This window comes from Vanellus vanellus (assembly GCF_965231255.1).
Source record: "Vanellus vanellus genome assembly, chromosome: 19".
Classification (NCBI taxonomy): domain Eukaryota; kingdom Metazoa; phylum Chordata; class Aves; order Charadriiformes; family Charadriidae; genus Vanellus; species Vanellus vanellus.
The window spans coordinates 4,900,624-4,924,962 of NC_138924.1; the positions used below are offsets into that span (position 1 = coordinate 4,900,624).

At 39.9% G+C, this 24,339-nt stretch overlaps 1 protein-coding gene across 1 annotated transcript; it reads right to left on the reverse strand.

Moving 5' to 3' along the window:
- Positions 1–352: 352 nt before the first annotated feature.
- Positions 353–22,703, reverse strand: MYL10 (myosin light chain 10). Its single transcript, XM_082493056.1, has 7 exons — positions 22,672–22,703; positions 14,354–14,440; positions 11,493–11,568; positions 9,899–10,003; positions 6,286–6,364; positions 1,293–1,341; positions 353–539 (listed from the first exon to the last, which is right to left on the reverse strand). Exons 1-7 carry the CDS (start codon positions 22,672–22,674, stop codon positions 441–443), a joined length of 498 nt encoding a protein of 165 aa, XP_082349182.1. The 5' UTR covers positions 22,675–22,703; the 3' UTR covers positions 353–440.
- Between the last annotated feature and the right edge of the window lie 1,636 nt (positions 22,704–24,339).

Below are 24,339 nucleotides of genomic sequence, written 5' to 3' on the forward strand. Positions count from 1 at the left end.
CATTGCTAGGGGCTGTGAAATGGAACAGAATTCTATTTACCAAATACTCTTCCTGGTGCAATAAGTTAGAGGATTTCTCAATTAACACATGGAGCTTATGTATAAAACACAAGAGGTTAAGCAACACTGCAGTGCCCAATGGACCATCTGGTGAACATTAGGATTGTCAATAAATCACGAAAGCACCAGTTCATCAAGAAAATTCCATTTCAAACCACTGACAGAAAAGAAAAGGATGGGAAAAAACTCACAAAATTGGTATTTTCATCTTTTATAAAAACAGGAGCATTAAATAACTTTAATCTAATTTCAATTGTTTTATTGGTTCTCTTCTGATGACCACATGGCTTCACATACTGAATGTTTAGCTCTTTGTCTCACACACAAAACCATTATGAAATAACTTGGTGCTCCATGACAGGAGAAGCTCATCTCTCCTCTTAGTCTTTCTCCTCACCATGGGTGATAACGTAACAGAGGTTCTTATAGTCAAGATTACCAGAGACATCTGGAGGGAAAGCAGCAAACATCTGGTTGATCTGCCAAGCAAACAGGAGATAAGTGTTACAAACATAGGACTGTGGGACAGCAACATGTACTGCTTTTCATTTCCAACCCAGTTCAGCTCCATTCTGCTTTGATCCATTAACCACTATGGAAAATATTTCCTTAGCTTCAGTAAAATTGAAAGAGGAATTAGGACACAACTAATTAATACAGTCCTGCTAGAATCCCAAGAAGTTCCCTGTCAAAAAGAGCTCCAGATAAGCCCTGGCCAAATAATGTACTACAGTCTGCACTCCATTCTGTTCATGCCATGAACTGATTCCACTCAATCTCCTCTTCTGAAAATAAAGTCCCTCTAAATTCCTCCCAGCCAGCAGAATCCATGTTCAGTCTCACACAAACCACAAAGTCAGTACCTCATTTCAGAACTCATTTCAGATTTCAAACAAAATAACTTCCACAGAAATGGAAAACAGATCACGGTCCCCACCCAAACCCACTTGAACTCTAGTAAATTCATTGCCCAGCTCACCATAGGAAATAACAGCAAGAGATAGGCCACGCTTACACTTGGATGGAAGTCCAAAGAATCTGTTTGACTTTGATTTAGCCATGGAGCTATTCAGAAGAGATGCTTTGAATTGTTCCTAATTGCTAGAGCTGGCATCAACCTTCTCTAAGTCAGGATTTCAGCTGAATTCATGTATTTAAAGAGGGGCAAATACTTATTGCTGAATAGTAGCTGGAGATAGATTCCTATTTTGAGTAAAGAAGAAGGACCTTACCTCTTCTTGACTGAACCGGTCTGCCTGTGTCATAAGCATTTCTTTGATGCTGTTCAAATAAAACGAAATAACGTGATTAAAAGGTGATAATGGCACATGACAATTCAGATGGCAAGGTCCCTCCTGAAGTTGCATGAAAGAAAATCTGTGTGACCGCATATATTAGAGCTGTTAATCCTTACATGATATTGCAAGAGATTTTCTGTGGGCACCCATCAGTGTCAATGCCTCGCTCTGCCAACTTATTTTGCTTTTGCGACATTTTATAGAGGTTTAAAATTGTTTAAGGTTATTAATCTAATTGAAATACAGCAATTTTGTATGCTTATCTTAACCTAAAATGGTAGGTTTTCTCACTTGCTGTTTAAAGTTTGGATCACTTAACAAAACCAAAAGAGAATATTTTCTGTAAAATCTGAGGATGAAAGGAACAGAGCATGAAATGAGAAAGAGGACTTGAAAGAGGACTCCAACAGCTCTCCCGAATCATCATCTGAGAATCCCTTTATTTGCATGCAGTCATTCCCAGAGGAGACTGTGAAACTGCATGAGACCTGTTGTATTTCACGGTACAATGTCTTGATCTGGAGTTACAGCACTGTAACAAGGAGCTTATCCCACACACAATCTGCATCCTATGCAATTACATCAAAGAGAATATTTTGGGGACAGACTCTCAGCTGATTTACCCTCTGTTTTCAAACCTATTGTGGGAAGTCAGTTGAGCATGTAATTTTTTTACCTAAGTGTATAGGTGACTAGAACTGCTGTTGCTAGTCTAACCCCTTTAGATAAAATGTCATTATGTTTCACCCAGTTACTCATGTGCTGAGGTCAGTACATGCACAATTTGCTAGAACATCCACCAGTATGAACTCAGTTATATCACATAAACATCCCTTTCACTTGCACTAATAATGTCCCCTTCCTGTAGAATTCCTGTATTAATCTCAAAGAGTTTGCATTCACACTGAAGAGGCAGAGTTGTCTCCTTTTGTTACTACCAAAGGTATTTATACATTGTCAGGATTCTTTATAGATCGGTAAAACAGACTATGAACCTGTGATAACAGCTGAGCAGTCTGTTGTACAAAAACAAAAGTTGAAACAAGTATAGACATCTGTTTTAGTTTGTAGATTTTTTAAAAAATGCTGCTTTTTTGAAGAATTTGTTGTGGGGAGAGCAATAGCTCTTCTGGAAACAGCCCTTTCTGCTTTTTAAAGTGAATATTTAAAACTAACTATTTATAATAGCAGTCATGGCTGCACAGGAACACTTCTATGTGAGCAAAATTCACCTACTGTGGATGCAGATGTTCAGGCAAAATAGTAAAACTTCCCTTTCTCCTCCCATACACTGTGCATCTCAAGTGAAAAAAGTGTAGTTTTGATGGCAAAGCTACAACTGTACTTCGTCATATCTCTGACACACATCTTTTTTTCCAGTAAAAGGCTACAACAAAGACATGTCCCAATTTGCATAAGAGGCATATACGCTTCTGAATCTCTTTCTTGTTGATGTGAAGTGCTCACTTGGAAGGACAGAAAGGGAAAACCGAAAAAAGAAGTTTCTGGGTAATGAATAATGATCTTACCCACAAGAACAAGAGTGAAAATATCCATGCAAGTTTTGGGAAACACTCTGAAGTCACAGACAGAGCTTAAGCTATTGTATATATTTTTCCTGCATTACTTTACCATTCTCCTTACTTAGCAAAGTCTTTCTTCATCTCTTTCATATTGCTGTTTCTGTTTTCTTACCCTGTCTGTTTGTTATGTGACTGCATTTTTTGAAGTGGAATTCTCAAGTGAGCAGTGGGTGCAAGACTAGAGAGATCATTCTCATCAGTATAAATTGATTATTGGATATGTGTGCACTGGGGCAAACGGCATTAACAGATGTAAATAGGAAGTGTGATACAGGAAGGAGCTTGGTGAATGGAAGGAAGCACTTACAGCAATTTTCTCAGATGTCACAAATAAACTTCATCACAAACAGGTCTGAATTAAAAAGAGATCTGGGCACTGTGTGTCTTCTATTCACATGCTTAAAGTATTTAGGGGAAAATAAAAGATCAAATATCTAATTATAATCTTCTGATGCACAGCCCAGTAGGCTCTGGCATACTCATAAGGAAGAAGGACCGAGTTAAGGATCTATGCACATTTTCCATTATTTATTTTATAAGGAAATGAACACTCACAATTTCCAAAGCTAAAGATTATGCACTTTTTTCTTTGTGTATCTTGTTTTCTTTTTCAAAGACTATTTGTGTCTCAAAAAAAAAAAAAAATCAAAAAGAATATCCATTTGCCTTGACGTAGGAGTCTAAATGTTATCTCTTATCCTGGCTGACATCAGTTCCTTCTACAGTTACAAATGCTTTGTGCATTCTTACATTTTCAAAACCTTTTTTAAAATTGTCTGTTAAATCTCTGGGACATTTTCATTTTCCATTGGGATTGCCCTTTCTATAGTGCTCTCTCGGAGAAAACCAGGTGAGTCGAAATGAGCAGTGCTCTACAACTATGATGAGAAACATCACTAGCTCGGCCAAACTAACCTCCAAGGGTCCAGAATGCACGTAAACTCCCTGGGTCCATTTTCATCTGGTACAAATCTGAAAAGTTTTGTTGGCATCAGCATTAGACACAGTTGATTTTGGCCTGACTCACTTTGTCCAATGAATGGCATTTAAGGCTGAATCATCTAACCTTTCCAAAAGCTATGCCAATTTACACCAGCTGAGAATCTGACCTAAAGCATTTTCCCTTTTCGACATCATGCTATAGGAAGGGTTTTATGTGTGGTATAATGATGCAGACAAACAAAGTCTGTCATTGAATTTGGAAGTAAGTTATAAACTCCTGGAGCTTCTGGAAAGGTTAGAAGACTCCATCCCAGCTACCATCAGATGGACTAAGTGAGTCATTTCCAGACTAGAGGTGAAAACACGCAGAGGGTAGAGACATAAAAATCCCCAGAAGGATGTTAACTCCATGAACATAAAAAGAAGTTCTGATTAAAAGGTCAACATGGCTGGCTTTGGAGGGAAACATTCCAGGATTTTTTTAATATGGAGAAATATTATTTATTAACATTAACTGTCATATTGAAATGGCTGTATGAGCCAACATAAAAATTATTTCAAAACCTTCAAATGTCTAAATTTTGGAAGCATATGAATAGAAGTTAAACCTCAAAGACATTCACGGAATTGATTTAATGGTTTGTTCTGTAATGATCAACATTACCCTCGGGTCTAATAAGTAAACATTATGCTCTGTTGTGGTGATGAACTAAAACAATTGTCTAATGTTAGCAGTGCAGTGGGGGTGGGGATAAGGTTGACCTTTTCCATCAAGGAAAAATAAAAGTATTTCTCTCTCATCTTAATCTTGGAGTGTGATACTGCATTCCTAATTTGCCCCAAACTCCAACTGCCTTCCAGCATCCAAGGAATGTAGAGCTGGAAACAGGGTGGCAAGCTGCAGATTTTGTATGCAGTATATTGTTACAGATAGTGGTGGGAAATATAACGTTTCACGGGTTTTGTATTATCAGAAGGTTGTATTTCATGGTTGTGATTTCACTACCGTGTGATCTGGCCTATTTGGCAACAGGCTACATTTTATTCTGATTGTTTGAGTCCCTTCTGATGTATCTCTCTGACTGTTCTTCCCAAGCTGTTTGGATAATGTTAACCCCAAAACAATCAGGATGACTGCTAACCCTCTGTTCCTTCTGATTGATTGCGACACCCCCTTGTGTTTTAATAAATTTAGAAGTTCTTTAGTGAAAAGACTGTCTCTCTGCTTTTATTTTGCATATTGCTTACCATAATAGGACTCTCATGCCCACTGGGCATTACCACTGTCACAGAAAAGCATGTTGGTAACGGAAGGAAATATTGTACGTGAATTTTGTATTTTCAAGTATCTTTCATGATACATCAATAATGTCATAGAAAACTTCACCTCAGATGTTCTGGTAACAGGTTTAGTTTTCATTTATCATATCACAATATTAGCAGAATTCCTTGATGCAAATAAAATTTTGTAACTCACAATTCCTTAAAAAACTTCCTATACATTTTTTGCTTTATAATTTCTACCTGAAATGGCTGCGGCAGTAAAAGTATAGACCCCAAATTTACCAAGGAATCGAAGCATATGCATAAATCTAGGCACATAAAGCATTTCACTGGAGCCATAGATCAGACCTCCTCATCCACTGCCCTGATTTGACATCATTTATCTTATTTACCTGAAGACCTGCTTATGCCATTCTGGCAGTGCAATGAGGATTCACATTTGTGCAATTAGCACTTAAAGTCCTTTTACCCTGCTTTGTTAGTGTAACAGGTTATGAATACAAATTAGATACTGCCTCCTTATTTAAAAAATAGCTATATTGGCAATATTTGCCATATTATAAATAGTATTATTTGGTTTGTCTCCCACCATATCTAGTGGAAATTTATAGCAAATTGTTGTCTATAAGCAGAAGGTTCAAACAGTAAACACATAACAAGGAAAATGTCCTCACTAAAACCATGTCCCGGAGTTAATTAAATTGATCACTTTTTTAAAAAGGGGACTAGCTTTCCCATTCAGTCAAGCACTCTGAGAATTAGGCACCAGACGTTCATTTTAATTTTACATATGGAGTTAATCTACAAAGAGTCATGTGTTGATTTATATCCAGACCTTCAAAAAAGGCTATCTAATGGCCTACATGTGATTCTATTTCCATTGCCTCTTGCAATGTCTGAAGACAATAACATCTCTTTTTGGTATACAAACACATTCATACAATAGTCCAGACTTTTAACTCTGGCTTACAAAGCTAAATGTTTCTCTGCCTGACAGTTCCTCTGTCTCTTAAAATACTGTGAAAAATATAGCTTTTAAGCAGTTCTTTAAACCTGTGCAATTATTATTATTATTGTTATTATTATTATTTTTTCTAAAAGATTTGAAATAAACTTACTAGTCTGCCTTTATGTGGCCTTTTCCTTCTGGGTCGAAAATCTTAAAAGCATTCAGAATGGTTTCTTCTGGGTCCGTGCCTAAAATTAATGAAATATAATTTAGAAGCCTGGATGTATTTCTATAGCTGCCGAATACTTGCTAAGTAATTGTATTGACTTGAAAACAGTGCAAAATGGAGAATTCTGCAGTTGTACGTTTGAAGACAAAGGTTCCTTAAGTCGGCAGCATTTGTCATGTCAGATAAACAATAGAGGTGAATAGTTCAATGCTCAGAAGCTTAAAAATAATAACTCATATCTATTCTATGTCTGCAGGAGAGAAAACTTCCAGGAACTGGTCTCCAATATCAGTACCCAGAGGATTAGTGGCTTTCAGAAATGAAAATATAACAAACTGTTTCCATCACTGGCTTCCTTTAATCTTGTACTGTACGTTCCTTGTAAAAACACTTCTTGATGTTACTTGTTCTTCACTATATAGAGAAGAGGTTATTTCCCTCACTAAAGGAAATGAAGCTCATCATAAAATCAGAATGTCAATGGAATGCAATGGAAACAGGATGATCAATGTAATATGGTGATTTGCACTTATGTTCTGTAGTGCACTTCCACTTAAGTATCTCTTCATTAAGTGTTACTTATAGAAACAGGATGGTTTAAAGCACTAGACTGTGGCTCCAAGATTTTGCTTCTGCTCTTAGCTGGGCCACAGACTTTTGGTATGACTTTAATTTCCTTGCTCCTCTGTTCCCAGCAGTAAAATGATAGTAATAGTCTTCCTTTTCTTCCATCCTTTATCTATCCCATCTATTTAGACTGGAAAAAATTTGGGTCAGGGACTAGCTTTCACAGTGCCTTAATCTTGGCTGGGGTTTCTGACTGTACTGTAATACTGCAGATTCTGAGGGTACTCACTTACAGTCAGTTTCAACCCACACCAAAGGATACGCTATATACTCTGACTATTCTCCAGTATTTCAAAATATTACAGTAGTCTATATAATATAAATTATTATTAATAACTGTAGGAAACCAGATTTACCAGCAGGTGGACTGACCCACGGACAAATGAAGTTACTTGGGATGCTGAAATGTTGAAAGTGTGATTAAAAAAAGGTAATAACATGAAGAATTGCAGTTTCAAAGTTTGTTTCGCAGTTTGGCAGAGAGAGAACCAGAATAGAACCCAGTCACGGTTCCCTGCTCTAATGACTGCATACACTACTGATGCCTACTTAGTTTTCTTTGTTTAAAAGGTTTCACAAGGATTAGTAGTAGTATCCTAGTGGATATAACAGTGAATAAATCTAAGGCTATATGGCCTCCTTCTTGCCACACACCGGTCGTGTATTTTTTTGCCAAGCTGAAGGCAATGCATTCAAACTGCAGTTAATATATGATCAATACAAAGAGCAGTGGTATTTAATGAGTGTTTTGATTGTCCCATGAAGAGAAACATCTTCCAGCTCCAAGGAAAGGTCTGCATTTTAAGTAGTCACCACTGTGTGGGGGATTTTGTTTCCTTACTGTGTTTTACATCTTCTACTCTGTCATACCCTTGGACTTTGGCTTTGAAGAGAAGCAATGCAGCAGGCATTCTTTATTGATTAGCTGGTAAATAAAGTGGTTTCTTTGATGTGCGGCATCTCTGTTTTCTGTACAAATTGTATTATTCTGACTCCCTGTAGAAACAGCTCCATGTGGTTGGCATTAACATAAACCGAGTTTTGTTAGCTGTTCATCTGGCATCATAATCTCAATATACAAAGCTAAAGCTCGTCCCGAAAATCCCAGCTTCCCCTTTATGACAGAAATCAATTATAGCACAACAAATTTTACTTAGAAAGCACCTTTCACCAAATTCTCTGAGTGGTACTTAGCTAATAAAGAGTGTTGCAAAATTGCCATATCCACTTCCTCTAGCCCTTTCTCCCTTTCTAATTGCACTACAAAGGCTCTTCATCCCAATTAGTTTTGATTGGGAATGTGCAGTCTTTTGGCTCTGCTTCCTTTGCATGACAAACCCAACCAGAAGGGCATGACAAGCACAGCTGTGATTTTCCCTTCACCAAATGGAAATTAAAAAAACCCTCCTCCTCTGCTAGTAGCCAACAGGAAACCTGCAGACAAGAGGGGTATGCTTTACCATTCACCTTCCTGTGCTGGCTCTGGTTTTAGGCCACACAATCGGCAGGGCCAGACTCTTTGCCAGCTTCAGCAATCGTAAGAGACAAAAGGGAGGAGGGGGAAGGAAGAAGAGCTCATTTCCATGCTCTGTGTGATCATAAGCATCACAAATAGACAGGAATGGGTAGCTGGGCACCCCACAAGAAATAGTCACGTATCCCAGAAGGAAGATTATGGAGAAGGGCACTATCTACTCTGCAAGATGACATCTGGAATGTAAAAGTGTAGGTACCACTGTCATCAAGACAGATCAATGCCTGGGTGATAAAATCCCCTCTTCAGTGTCAGTCTACAGCCTTCTCCATCACCTCTTACGCTTTCCAGACGTGCTGTGCTCGTTAGCAATGCTGTATTTCTTTGAAGACTAGCTACATTAATACTTTCTTTCAGACCTCTCTATTTTCTACTCCAAGCGTAGCAAGCCATTCACTGAAATTGTGCTTAGCAATATAAAGCCAGAGTCCAGCAGCAATACAATAAATGTTTTTAACAAGATGTGATCAGATTTTTCCATTTTTCTCTTCATTAGTTATTATAACAAACTTCTGGAATGTGCTTGGCTAAGACCATCATTGCTGTGAAGGTCAAGGCTTTCACCTATCTCTAATGCATATAGGAAGATGACCAGAGGTTTCTCTTGGCCTCATACTCCCCCTCGTGCAGTTTCTAGCCATTAACAGTGTAAGAGATATGACTAAACTCCTAGCTCCCACAACAAATTTAGTACCCACATTTTCTGAACTCCCTACAGTGATCCCTATATATTCTGTGGCAATGGGAAAAATCCCTCCCCTTTATCATTGTAACTCCACTGAGATTAAATTGTTTCAATTTATTCACTCCATGAAGAGTTATTCAGCAAAATCTTCATCCAATGGCAAAATCACTATTAACCTCAAGCGAAAACAAGGCTGGGCCACTGCGTTACAACTGATACAGAAAATGAGGGAAGGCCATGTTGCTCCTTCATGCCCTATTACTGCAAGAATGATGCAGATGTCATGTTTGCATAATGAGCCAAAGGAGTGCAGAAAGTTTTTTTGTAGAAATACTGAAAATCCTTTAAAACCAGCTACCACTGGGAGCGATACCACTATAGCACGAGCAACAAACTTCAGCCTAGGAACCTACTGCCAGTGAGTAACTCGTCTGCACTGCGCTCCAGGCTGCTGTGATTTCATTACTTTCTGGACCTCAGCTTACCACTTTCATGTTAGCTTATGTAAGCTGAAATCACACCTTTGAATTGTCCTCTGGACCGTCCCTTAGCCTTTTCATACTTCAGCTCTGTCTGCAGAAATGGAGATCACTCCTTGCCTTTAAGCATTGTTCTGTGGATACATTATTATAATTTGCAAGGTGCTGAGATATTTCAGTGCTGAGGATCTTTGACAGATATCTCTCCAACCCCCCAAAGGTACTTACCTTTCAGCTTTTCCCCAAACATAGTAAGGAAGACAGTGAAGTTAATAGGACCTGGCGCCTCCTTCACCATATCTTCAAGCTCTTCATTCTTGACATTCAAACGACCTGCAGAAGAGATCATTTTTCATAATAAATCACAAATTGTGTTTCAAAAAACGATTCCCATTCATCTCCTCCCACTGGGGAGCTCAGGGCTCTGTACAACTTTGCTAATAACATGGTAGAACACAACTCCAGAATACCCCAGTGTAAAATAAATTGGCAGAGCTGGCTTTAAGATCAAAGGGTGACTGAAGGAGTAAGAAGAATAAATAATAAGGACGTGGCCAGCAGTGGACAAAAGAAGGGGCACTTCCAAATAAACTGTTTTTCTTTTTTGGTTTTGTTTTTTGTTTGTTTGTTTTGTTTTTTGGTTTTTGGTTTTTTACCTCAGGTGAAACACAGGCTCCACTGATATTAATATAGCAGAGTTCAAAGTGACTGAAGTGAATCCAAGGTCTCAGTCTTTGCCCTCCTGTATATTGAGATGCCTTTCTGAGTAGAGAGCAGAGGGATGAGTTGAGTAGTCATATCCCTTCCCCATCCTTGTGCAGTCCTATTGATGAGAATTTAGACCCTGGCAACCCTACTCAAATTGAGTAGTAATTTGCTGTGACTGTACTTTATAGGCATTGAAGGGCTTCACTGAACAGGAAAGATACCAGAACTTGGCCTTAAGAAATAAATATTTCAGGGTAACAGTAGCTACAGGCCAAGGTTTGCAAACCTCATTGTCACAATAAAGAGTTCAGGAGCTTCTGCTCTTTGCACTGACTCTGCTGGTGTCTGATTCCACCCCAGGGAGCACTAAAGATTCTTATCAAACTCTTTTTAATAAGATCCAGATGGCAAAAGCCCAGATGCCTACATCACTGTTCAAGCCTCAAATGTTGCAACAAGGATACAGTTCCAGGTTTGGGATCATAAGCATTTTGATTTTTCCTTTCCTTGGGAAGATTTGCTTCAATCTGCTTGATATTATCAGGATTGTGATGCACATGGAATGGACAATACCTAATCTCATGATGTGTACATTCCACCCCACATAAATGCACAACAGCACAGAACCTCACATGAAGTCCTCCTACTTTTGTGTGGGCAGAGGGGCAGCTAGTCCATGATAACAACATTAATTGGTAGATATTGCATGGCTCCTAGATGAAAAAGGTGCAGACTGTGAAGCCTGGATTCAGAGGCAAATCAGAAATGCCTGGCATGGACTCCTGCTTGGGTGGGCTTTTTATGGAACAGTTGCAGGGGAGGGATCAGTGCCTTTGGAGAGCTGCCAGCTGCACAACTCCGTTGCACCCGTCAGTGAGGCCCAGAGAGACCTTCATTTCGCTTCTGAAAGAGGCTGCTCAGGAGACTTCCCAGCTGGAGCTATGTAGAAAGACAGAAACTACCATAAAGGAGGAAGATCAAACCGAACAGGCTTCCTTTTGCCTCCTGTGTATCGCGTTACTTCTCCCACTGTAATTCTAATACAAACTTTTCTTATGTGCTTGAAAATTAAACTGCATTTCTTTTAAGTATTTAATAATTACTGCCAGTTTACCCAGTGCAGCAAATGTGTCTCTCAAGTCTGCTTTGTCAATAAAGCCGTCCCTGTTCTGGTCCATGATGGTAAAAGCCTGTTGGAAGAAAAAGGAAAATTTGTTGCCATTGCCGTGTTGCAGTGAACAGTGCCTCAACCACACATACCAGTCCAGGGGGCTATTATATTCACGCTGGAAAGAAGAATATTTAACTTCCTTTGATTCATCCACATCATGCCACATCATTGCACTTCCCTCACTTTCAACACATTACTGTATCTTGGCAAGGGCCTTAATTAAACCCACCCAAACTTCTTCGAACTAAATTAATGCTCAGTGCAGCATGTAGCTGGGCTGAAGCCAATGCTGGCAGCTCCAGCCATTCAGGCCTTAACCCATAAACGTTTGAATTAGGGAGGCTTTAGTTAGGGAGGATTTAGTCAGTGGTTACCCTGAGTGTTTTGTACCTTTCCCATACCTCATTCCTTTGTGCAGCTATCATATTCTGTAAAACATTTAATTGCTGTAGATCTAGCTAAAGTCAATTTCTTCTGGACCTCAAAATGATCCTTCATACAGAGATAGTTGAATTTTCAAAGGTACAGAGAAATGTAGGTTTCATAGTATTATTTATTCAAAGTTTGTTTCTCTTTCCAATAAACTATATCCTTCAGACTGTACTCTATGCTCTTACTGACCTTTGTGTGTTGACCTTAAATCCTTCTGTCAGGCAAAATTTAACTTTTGATAGAAAAAAAAACCAGTTATTTTTCTGTTTTCAGCCAACACAGAATTTATGTATTCTACCCATTATTTACCAAGCCAGCTAACTGCCTATCTGTTTATTTACCTATTTGCATGTCTGTCTATTTGCTGCCATCACACTTTTAACGTTTTATTGATTTTGAAAGATTTTAATGACCTGAAATTCCCCTGGTCATACTGTGAGGAGTATTAGTAGAACCAGGCATATCTTTGAAGCTGGTTATCTGTCTGACACGCACATCAATATGAGAGTGTATCTTTACAATGACCAGGAACTATTCTTACTTCAGTATTATTATGAAAGACAAAATTCTCCTGAGAATACAGCTAGTCCATTGCAGCTACAGTAACTTGCAGAGTTTCAATGTCTACTGCTCTACAGGGTGCACTTCCTTCCGTGATAGTATTGTATCAACATATCTTCATGTAGTTTTACCTCCAGTTTCTTACAAAGCCCCACTGCTCACATTCCAGTTTGCCCATGTGTTTGCTTGCAGCATGCATGTTCATAACCGTTCATTTACCTGCCAAAAACCATCACCTAATAAAAAATTAAGCCCAACTCTTTAGAGTTACTTTCCCTCATTTTGGAGGGGCTTGCTTTAAACGGTGATCCCCACAACCTGGAAGCAAAACAGAAGAAAATATGAAGAGCAAAGCAGAGCCCGGCAAGCTCAGAGAAGACGAGAAGAGCATTAGGTATGTATTGTCGTGGGTGAACCTAAAATAATGTAATAACAGCAATGCTGAAACATTTTCTGGTGAGCTGGTTGAAATATCTAGATAAAAATGTTCTGATCAAAACCAGCTTTTCAGAAATACTTGTCTCAAGTACGCAGTCTTTAAACACAACATGGTCTTGGTTTTCACTGGACCACTCCCTCATGCTTTTGTCATTCTTCTGCCACCATCCTCCCAGAAATGCTCTTAGTATTATCTTACTTAGAGTAGATCAAATATAGCATTCTGACCAGTTCTTTTTGTTGGTACGTCTTCAAACAGTAGTCCTTACAGAAAATAAAACTGGTGGTTCATATTATACGGAGGAGAGTTGGGAAAAGAGTGTTAAACATGTTGCCATTAACTCCGGGGAAAAAGTTAGGGGTTTTAACTCATTTACCTGGGCCATATTCACAATCCTTTGCATGGGTTTTTAGGCGCATTCACCACTGAGCTTTGCTGGTGGGAATCCTCACAAAAAGTAAAGTTGAAAGCCATATGCACAAAATGAAACAGTAGCTGTTTATCACATTTGAAATTGCTTTGGAGATGTGAATTAGCAAAAAATGGGGAAAAAAAAAATAATTTAAAATGACAAACCAGGGCAAAATGTGATGGCCTCACAGACATTCCAGACCGTCCACTCAGAAAGAGAGCATAAACTCATCGAACAACTTACCTGTCTTTAATATGCTTCAGCTTTTATGCCAGCCAATTAGATTTGCCTCCTCACAGGTAACTGGTCAAAGAATCTACAATGCATGGTAATACCAAATTCTTTGGGAGCTAAAACATGCTTACTTAGTTAATCTCAACATGTTGTTTTGCTTTGTTGGAATTTATGGAGCAAGTCAGCTGAGGGCTTCTTGGTATTTTTGTTTCTAGTTTGTGGGCAGTATTAGAAGGGCACAGAAGAAATATTTTCTATTGCTATTGTGGAACAGTCCACTAATTAAAGCCCTCATTCGATAAAGTATCTCTATTCAAGATAATACTTGAGCACGTAAGGCTATTCTTATTTAAAATACCACTTAAACTTAACTTCAAACATGTGCTCAAGTGTTTTCCTGAATCAGGGCTAAAGTGGATGAGATGATAATTTTCCTTTATTTTGGGATGGAGGGCTTGGGGGCTTTTCAAATAAGTCTAGAGCTCAAAACAGGAGACTGAGGGAAGGATAGAATGAAGGAAAGAAAGAATGAAAGAAAGAATGAAGGAAAGAACAAACAAACACACAAGGAAAATGATATACCAGCCAAAACCACAGAGATGATTCAGAAAACAACTGTGTGTTCTATTAAAGCAGATGGAGAATTGAATAAGGATTACAAACAAAACCTATGTTATTCATTAGTAATGACAGGAGACTATAGAGAACAGCAGAATAGCGACCAACCTCTTTGAACTCCTGGATCTGGGTTTGTTCAAACATAGAGAATACATTGGAACCACCTTCTATCTTCTTCTTTGCCTTTTTTGGAGCCTGCAATACAAATAAGAAGATCAAATATATATATTACTTTGTCTGTTAAACACCCATGAAAACAAATTCCATCTTTAAAGGAAGGCAAAATATATACAGTCAAGTAATACAAGAGGATTGTGTTTTGTTATGACAAGGTTTTTAATTCAATCACATATATATATATACACATGAATTGGATAAAAAATGCTGCTTTAATAACAGATGAATCTCCCACTGAGGATTTTTGCCATTCCCCTGCTCTCCCTGAAACCTGACAGCTCAGATAAACAAGGACAGCTTGTCACCGTGCTGCCTTAAAAAAGGTGAGGGACCCAAAGTGTGACTCTGAAAGGGTGAGAGCACTGGGACTCTTTAACTGGAAAAGAGAAGGCTGAGGGGAGACCTTATTATGGCATACAAGTATCTAAAGGGTGGGTTGAAGGAGGATGGAGCCAGGCTCTTTTCAATGGTTCCCAGTGACAGGACAAGGGGCAATGGGCACACATTGGAACATAGGAAGTTCTGTTCAAATATGCGGAAAAACTTCTTTACGGTGAGGGTGACAGAGCACAGGCTGCCCAGGGAGGTGGTGGAGTCCCCTTCTCTGGACATTTTCAAGACCCACCTGGATGCAGTCCTGAGTGATGTGCTCTGGGCAATCCTGCTTTAGCCAGGGAGTTGGACTAGATGATCTCTAGAGGTCCCTTCCAACTCTGAAACTCCATGATTCCATGTATACCACAGCTGGTCCACTGCTTGTTTCCCCAAGGAACTGCCTGTTCCTTGGGTAGAGTCACCTATGCCAGACCATTAGACGCAGGAGAGTAGTCTGCCTTCTGCATTGGCTTTTCAGAGCTTTGTAATACAGGAGGAGTCATGTAAGCTTGTAGTCCCGCTTGGAGACGTAAGCTAAAATTCCCAACCTGCTGTTCTCAAGAAATACAAGCGATTCAGGTAAGTAGCTACAGGTACTCCTCCCCAGTTCTCATGCAGGGACAAGCAGCCAGACTCAAAATGAGGCCCTGCATGAAGACTCAGTTCAGGAGCTATAAAGGGAAAATATATAATTTCCTTCTCACACAGAAATGTTTAGAAGTCTGCTCGGTCTGGACCAACACTGGCTGAACAGATTCTTCCTATGAAGAAGGACAATCTATATTCTCGCACCAACCTATGACACTACACTACATTGCCTTACTAGCCCATATATTTTTAATATTCAAGATAGTCATCTTAAATAAAAGGGCGGGCCTGGTTTTAACACTATTCTGTAGTCTGAAGACTGAGATAGAGAAAGACTGGGGAAAGAACTACAATGATATCTAAGAATCTAATGCTCAGTAGAAATCAGTCAGAACTAGACCTCATTATATATCTTTGAATAAGGGCCCAACCAGCTTGCCTAAGACAATACAGTTTTTGTTCTGCAGTAAAGAATAAAATCTGCGATTCCTAAGGATTACAGAAATGTTTTAACCACAGCATTATCCTTACTTGAGGTAGGATAATGAGCGACATTGCCTTTTGAGTTCCCTTCCAGACAGATTATTTTTTTCTTTATCATTTTTACTTTTAAACTTCATCATTTTTACTTTTAAACTTCAGCATCATAGTCCCACCTGGTTCTCATGTCATGGAAAATTAGTCTTACTTAGTTTGGGCTATTCTGCACGAAACAGAAAGCAACTTCTACTGTCTCCTTTCATCAAAATAAAAAAGCCTGTGAAAGTTCAAATTCAATACTGATTTCAAATATCCTGAGGAGCAGAGCAGCTCAAGGAAATATTCCCACTTGACTCTGTTTGAAGTACATGTTGTCTGATCAATTTAATTTGCCAGGCAGATTTCTGCACTCAGCCACCCTGTTTTAGATCCCAGGTTGAAAATTAGGGCTATGGTAGACGCTCATCCACATACCCACACTTCAGACCTGTCAAGCTCCAATCAGTTAATGCAAAGCACTAAAATCTGGAAATAGGAATGGAAATTAAAAGAAAAATGTGTTTGTAGTGAGGATAAAAATAAGGATAGAATGCCACCACAGGCATGGAAAAAAAAAGTGAACAAGTGGAATGTTTAATGAATGTAGAAATATTGATTTTGGAATAAACAGATTCCCTCCTCCTCCTACACATGAAATAAGTGTTATTTTGAGCAGTAATGGGCAATCTTCCATATAACGTGAGGTGTCTGGTGGAGGTTTTCAACACTTCCAGATAGAATGGAAATATTAAGAACAATCCTACGTATTTACATGTATTGGTTCCCCGAGGTAAGAAGAAAGCAGATGTTACCCAGCCGAATGTATTGCAAGCTGTCTGGGGGAACTGACCACAGGGCGCAAGCCTGGCCTCAGCGTTTTCGGATGGGGTAGAAGAACCGGTTCTTCTGTGCTCATGTAGCTGGTCTTTATGAAGACAGAACACGCTTTACCATTCTCATGCTTTACTTTGCTGTGACCAAATACAGCATCCAGATTCAGCATGATAAATATTCTACATGCTAGCAAATAATCTACATCTTTTTAAGCTTCCACAATGAAGGACAGTGGGCTCCAGCTCCAGGTTTTATTAACTTTAAATGCCAAACACTGGCGATACCTCTATCATTCATCAGTCTAATAGGTTCTCTATGCTGTAAGGCTTTAAGCAGGGATTGTAGCTGTAAGAAAGGATCAGATAAACCCAAAAGCTGTGGCTCAGTATCTATTAGAAACAGAGCAGCAACACAAAAAACACCCAAAAGTTTCTTTACATTAGTGAAGTCCTATTCAAGGCAAAAAAGGCTGAAGACTAGTTATCCAGAAAACAATCACTGTTCTAGGAGAAATCCATCCTAGCATGACATTTGTTCAATGTTACTCTCTGGTTAGTCATGTCCAGGGATCATAAAGGAGATCAGTGCCCATGTCGCTCAATCTATCTTTAGTTTTTCTGCTGAAGCTCTGGGTGTGGGTCCTATTTATGATCTGCTCACTTGTGGAATGGGGCTGAGACCACCAATACATTTCACAGGGGCCAATGAACAGCTGTTGGATGGGAATGGCTTTCCATCACCAGTTTCAAGCTAATTCTCTTGGCATCAAACGTACAGAGCATCTTGGATTATCAGTCTCTTGGTTTCTGTGTATGCAGTATTGCGAACATAATTCATCTGCTCTGAAAGGCTAGGAAATCCGTAATCACAGAAAGAAACTGCACCTTGATTTTGCATGACTGCTGGGTAGGCAGGCACTATGAAGAGGAAAGCTGAGAGGTAAGTCAGTGGAGCAGGAACAGAATACAGTACATTGTCACTGTCTTTCTGGTGGTTAAGTCAAATTAAAAGGCAGCTCTAGGAGAATAGAAATAGGTCTGTGCTGCTCTCTGACAACTCCAAACACTGCAGAACTTTTTAATGAATTGAATCTGGATTCTGACTCTGGAGTATCTCTCTGAAAGAATATCATAGCAAAAAGAGCAACACAGAACTGAGCAAACATATGGTTTCCAAACTGTCAAGCATTTAGTAGGTGACCTACAGAGGAGCAAGTGGATGACTGACACATCACTTCTGTCTGCCTTGATTTCCCCATTTGTAAAATGCAGTGTGCTGAGCTGCACTTTGCAAAGATAGCTGATATATCATTGCAACATGTGCTTTGAGACTGACATACAAAACATGCCAGATGAGAAACTGAAGAGCTGAGCGTCCCCTGGGCTCGGATTCCGAGGCCTCAATAGCACAGCAGTGGGAAGAATGTTGCAACAACTGAACAAGCCTATTAATATTCCTGCCTGAGTGTATTAATCATCCCATTGTGAAGAAAACAACACTTCAGTTTAGAAGAGAAACCACAGGTTTGTCGCATATCACTCACATTCATCTTACTAGTGTTAACGCTCTCTCAATTAGCCTGGATTTTAAAGGTTCTTTTTTTCCTTTTTCTTTTTTCTTTTTTTTTTTTTTTTTTTCCCCTGGTTAGTAAGAAGCTTTAAATGAAAAAATGGAGCCATACCAAAATCTGGTCCCAAGAAAATGGAAAACTCTGTTGAACCAGGCATTTGCTTTGAGTTGAGTTTCCTCACTGAGGTTCTTTATATTTCTCCTCTCTGGCGGTGTCAGGGAGCCAGAGGGAACAAGGACGGTGCAGTGGCACAGGCAGGCAGAAACAATGAATGTGTGCTGCCCTTGCCTCTCTGGATATAAGAATGGGATTCAATTTTTATATGTTGCGGAGTGGGGTGTATGTTCAAGTGAAGCAGAGTGAAGAAATCTCTGATTTCAGGGTGATCTAAAAAAAAAAGGGGGGGGGCAGGGAATCAGTTTATATTTCTACATGCAAAGGAGGAAGGAGCTGAAAATACTTGGTTCTTACTTCAGAACATGAGGTGTTGCTTACCCTGATAAATTCACAAAAGGCTGGTGCTAGAGCAGGTTCATGACACCAGAAATACAAAGGAAGTGACAGTGGATAATTGCAGAACTTTATCATCTCAGGCCCTCAATGAATTTTGCAGACAACCCAAAACAGACAAGTTGCTGCAAGATAAACAAAGGCACAGCTCCATAACGGGCACTACTCTGCACTGACTGCTCAGGTGCACACTTCTACTCTTTCGTAAGTATGAAGTAATCAACCTCTACTTAGCATTTTCTGCAGAGTAAGAATGTCTGCCCAGGCAGTCAGGAAAAGGGGGCAGTGCTGCCAGAAGCCACATTTTTGGTTTGGTTTGGGGAGGTCAGTTCCCTGTTTGGTCCACCATGCCTTAAAACACTCAGAAAATACTAAAGTACTAAAGTAACTAAAGATGCCATGGTTTGGTATTCCTGACAGCCAAAGTTAAAACACAAGCAGAAAAGCTTCCCCACACAGCAACTTACTATCTCTTCTTTTATTTTTTTTTCCAGAGAAGACACCAGTGGATAAGCAGGTCACCTGGGAGGGAGTCCTTCAGAGAACGCAGCGTACACTATTAAGAGCCTGATTCTGTTGTCTTGTACCCTTATGTGTTCGTTCAGCCCAGGGCAAACTAAACATAAGACACCACCAGCTTTAAATTGCGCTGTTTCACATTTTATACTTCCTTCCTCTGCAACTACGTTCGTGACTACAGAAAAGACAGAATCATCCATCATCTCACTCAGATTCTGTCCCCTACTGTGATCCACAGTATGAAGTTAACTCTGAGTTACTATTACTTTTTCATCCATCGCACTCCCTCCTTGTTTTTCATCCACTCTGGGATGTCAGTGCTGACATTTCCTGTCTTTGAATTTTTGTTAACATTGAATCCAGCTTCTGATTCAAAAATTACAGCTCAGGCCCATCCAAGGGATTTTCGCAGCACTGGACAGGATTTTTGTTGATTATTGTCTCACAAGTTTGTTCTGCTGAGATAATTTACTCAGCATCCGCACCCCAGATCTCAGCTATGGACAAGGCACCAATTTTTAGCGTGGTTTATGTCCTTTTAATGGCAGGTGAGCCACATAAGGCCAACCCGAGTGCATGCCTTAGAGGGAACAATCTAGAGGAATAAGCAACATAAACTGCTCTAAGGGCACAATTTGCATTTCAAACAGGCAACAGCCTCAGATCATTCAAATAAAAACCCACGTTATCAGAACTGAGAAACAGAAGATCTTTTTATTACCTACTCTTCACTCACAAACAGATCCCTCCCTTCTCATCCTCACTCCATTTTATATGTAGTCGCAGCCTCCCACACACCCGCGCAGACACACACCTTTGATCCTTGCTAGATACAAAAATCTGTTGGACTGCATCCTCCCTGCTTCACACTCCCATACACTAAAGCATTCTACTTTGCCCCACATACAATCCCTTCCCAATCACAGTCTCCTTTTTTCTCTTGCACAGATATACAGAGAGAATGTATTATCTTCCCAAACTTATCTCGGAACAGCAGATAACCTCTCCAACCGCAGACTGCTCAACTTCTATGACCCTAAATTCGCCAGCTGCTTTCCCCACCCAACAAATTTTCTTCTCTGACATATAGATGTCCTCCTTCATGTAAACAGATTAATGGTCCCTCTCTACATATGCAGCCCTCTATGCTCACAGACACACACGTGTGTACGCACACACGCATGTGTGGACACATAGACAAACACTTCAACAGTTAAACAACTGGCCACATTTTCAGCTCGTGAAATCAGCATTGCTCCACTGAGGTCACTACTTGTTTCAGTACAGGTGGTACATTCCAGACAGTTAAGCAGGCTGCAAAACACATTTGATCAGAATGCAATCTATTTTGGGGAATGCAGTTCCCTTCAGCATACAGAATTTGCTACGAGGTGTCACTCGAACTGAATATACAACAGGAATGTTTTGGGAATAAGAAAAAGGCTTCCCCCTCCTTCCTTACGCCTCTCTTCTTCCCTTCCTTCTCTCCATCAGCGCAAAGCATGCGGGGAGACATCGCAGACCCAACTTCACTGAAATTCCCTGGAATTAACAGAGAGCTGCAGACAGTTCTCAGAACTCCATTCCACAGCACTTGTGTGGTCTGCTCTTGTTAGAAAAATTATCTCCCTGAACCCTGCCTCTCTCACTCTCATCAGCCCTGTATGTCAGAGCCTAGTAGCACTGGCTGACTTGTAATTATTTTTTACTATGCTGCTTTGTCTGCACTAATCCTTTGAAAGTAGCTTTACTGCACATCTGAAATATTATGATGCTATAAAACCTCTGTAATATTTATAAATCCCTTAAGACATCATAAAGAGAGAAAAAAACCTCCCCACAGAGTTCATCTAGCATAATTACATATACATTTCCCTCTGATTAATAAAAAATGATCACTTCCTTATGTAAAGATATTCTTCAGCTTTCTTTCATTAAGGCTATTTTTTTTCTTTCCATTTTAAATCTGTTTCATGTGTCCCTGTATAGTAAGGTACCTCAGAAGATTTTTTCCCAAAACAAAAGGCACAATGAAAAGAACCACCACAGAGAATCGTCAGTCAAACTGGGAGTGAGGAGAAAGAATAGTCTCTAGCTATATTTTCACATCTCCTAACTTAAGCAATTTCACCACAGAATGTCCCGAAATATCTTCAAACATCAAGCAGTGTGGTGTGACATTGAAATAAATAGGAGGGAAGAAAACTAGTAAATAAAATTTAAAAAAAGAGGGGAAAAAGAAAACCTAAGACCCAGCACTTGCCACCCACCCCACAAAAGGGCTTGCTTAGACTGTAGTGAAGCTGATTAAAGGGAAATCTGTAAATCCACAACTGAAGAGGCATAATCAGCACAAGGCACTGCTCACTTGTAAAACAGTGGTGAAGAACATGATTAGTGGCTTGTGTGCTCAGTGTGAAACCAGTGACACTGGGCTTGCACTGACTGAAACTGGAACCTAGTTTGGTGCGTGGATTTTAGAAATTATTTTGAATGTGGTTTTATCCTGCTCAGAACAGCTCTTGGAGCACATTCATCACCTGCTTAAATGGGATCAGTTTTGAACTAAGCTTTGAGAAAGCTTTTCATATACAACTCCCTCTCCAGTGTTCTCCAGAATCAAATACTCCACAGCCCCAGGGAGCCACTGGGCAGCATTACTTTAAGACAGCCTGAAAAGCACCTGCAAAAAGGAGAAAAATAAAGGAAGAGAAGATCACCAGCTTTTTTTTTTTTTTTTAATATTGTTGTAGTCATTCCTCTGAATTTGCGGAAGACAAAGAGCCAAATCTGCCCACTGCTCCTTCAGTAGGAGTTCTTCTTTGCTCCTTGGAATCACATCAAGTGCACCTTTGGTGCAGAGGTGGCTGTTGGAGTCCCAGAGCTAAAAGCCAACAGTGAGCAGGACAAAGACAACACACACAAATTTCTGCAGTACTTCCTACTTCTCCCCACAGTCTCAAGAGCAACACAATTACAATTATAGATATCCATTTCCCTCACTCCCCATCACACCATAGCAGACCTCAGCACTAATTAACACCAGCCAAGCCAGTCGTTGCTGCCCTAGTGTATTAGTCTGGGAAAGAGATGCACGAGCTCTTCCCTTCAGCAAGTGCATCTATGTTCCCTACCTTACTCATTTGTTCAACACATGCAGAAAAGTCCTTGGAAGTTCACAGCTCGCTCTGTGGGATATATCTTCATTCTGGATGCAATACTAAGTATGAGATTTCATGGGGTCCAGTGTGATCGTTATTGCGCTGTTTGAATTGTTAGGGTCAGAAAGAAATACAGACAGACATAAACAGACACGGGAAAGAATAAAACCTACCATACTGCTGCTGCTCCTTCTACCCCTTCTCTGCCAACTAGTCAGCCAGCAAACACAATGCCATTTGTCTCTTTATATAGTATCACCGAGGAATAAAAATATGCCTGCTCCAAGTTTAGACAATAGATCTAAGGTTGGAAAAGTGCAGTAATTGGATCCCAATACCATTCCAAGCATCTGTTCCATGCACGGCTTTTGCTTTCACAGAAATAATGCAGTAGATAAGTAGAGTAGGCAGTTGGGATACAATTGTACAGCGCTCACAATAAGCTAGAGCTGAAGGGGCTTTCCCATGCACTTCTAAATAATGAACACAGGGCACGCGCTAAAAAGATTTTAAGTGTACATGGCATCCTGAAAAAACAGAAAGAGAAACATGCTCCTTGAGAAAACGCAGAGGAAACCAGCAATAAATCCAGGCCACTGAGATGGTAGTTCCAAAGCCTGGCGCCTGCATTCAGAGCTCCAGAAAAATGACTGAGATTCGCACAGGTGCATCTATAACTGGGAGGTGTCCTGGAAAAGCACTGCTCTGCAGGTGGCAATAAAGTGATTCAGATCAGGTCTGTTTTCCCTGAATCTGTCACTCATGCCTGAAGTCCAGGGGCCAGATCGCAACCCACTGCAAATCAATGGAGAGTCATGGACTTCAAAGCATGAAAAAAGAGACATTACTAATGAATAGGGTGTTAAGAACAGGAGAAAACAGAAGGCAGGGTAGGAATCATGAGGGCTGTGTCTCCTGGGGAATGCTCATGGACATTAATGCACACACATTCCATTCTATTCATAAATCATGTTTGGCATTATCACAATGGGCCAAAACATTAACCAGTACAAAATGGCATGATTCCACGGACGTGAAATCGTATTTCCTAAAGGTCTACACTGTGCCTGTGAGAGTATCTATACAGGATAACCAGTGCATTAAAAATAGCAGCAAAAATAGGTTTTTCAGGAACATACACTAGCATCTGAAATACTTGTCAACATCAGTCACACTAACCTTGAGTCACAAAAGTGCTTAACCAATCAACTGAACTTTGAGACAGACATACATTTAAGTATCTAGTTGAACAAGGACCTTGCTCTTTCTGCAGGTCCCGCCGCTTGCAGTGCTGTCATCTCTAATCTTAGATTTGACTGCGCGCTCTTCAGGGCAAGGACTGTTTTAGCTGTTGTGAAGTACCTTGAACACCTACAGGGATAATTAAGTAATAAATAAGCATAATACAATTCATCTGGCTTTAGCGAAATTGTCGTGGATACAAGTTGGAAGTTAGCCCAGCGTTCATCGTTCTGAATTCAGTGACATTATACCAATGCCTAGTGTAACACAGCATAAAAATAAATCCCTCAGTCCATTCGCCTGCAACCGCCTGCTGGATAGCAGACCCAGGTTTGTACACTAGATTGAGTTTGGTAATACCAAAAGCTCAAAGTAAGGCTTTTGAGGAAAATCCTACATAATTTCAAAGGTTCATTGTGACAAAGACTTAGGTCCTGATTCAGCAAAGCTGTTAAGCATCCACTTAACTTTAAGGAAGGAATAGTCCCATTGAAATCAAGGTAATAGCTCACACGCTTACATTTAAGAATATGGCTAATTTTTTTTCAGGCTCAGTGCTCTAATCCCAACAAGAAAGCCAAATGAGCAGCAGCTTTGTC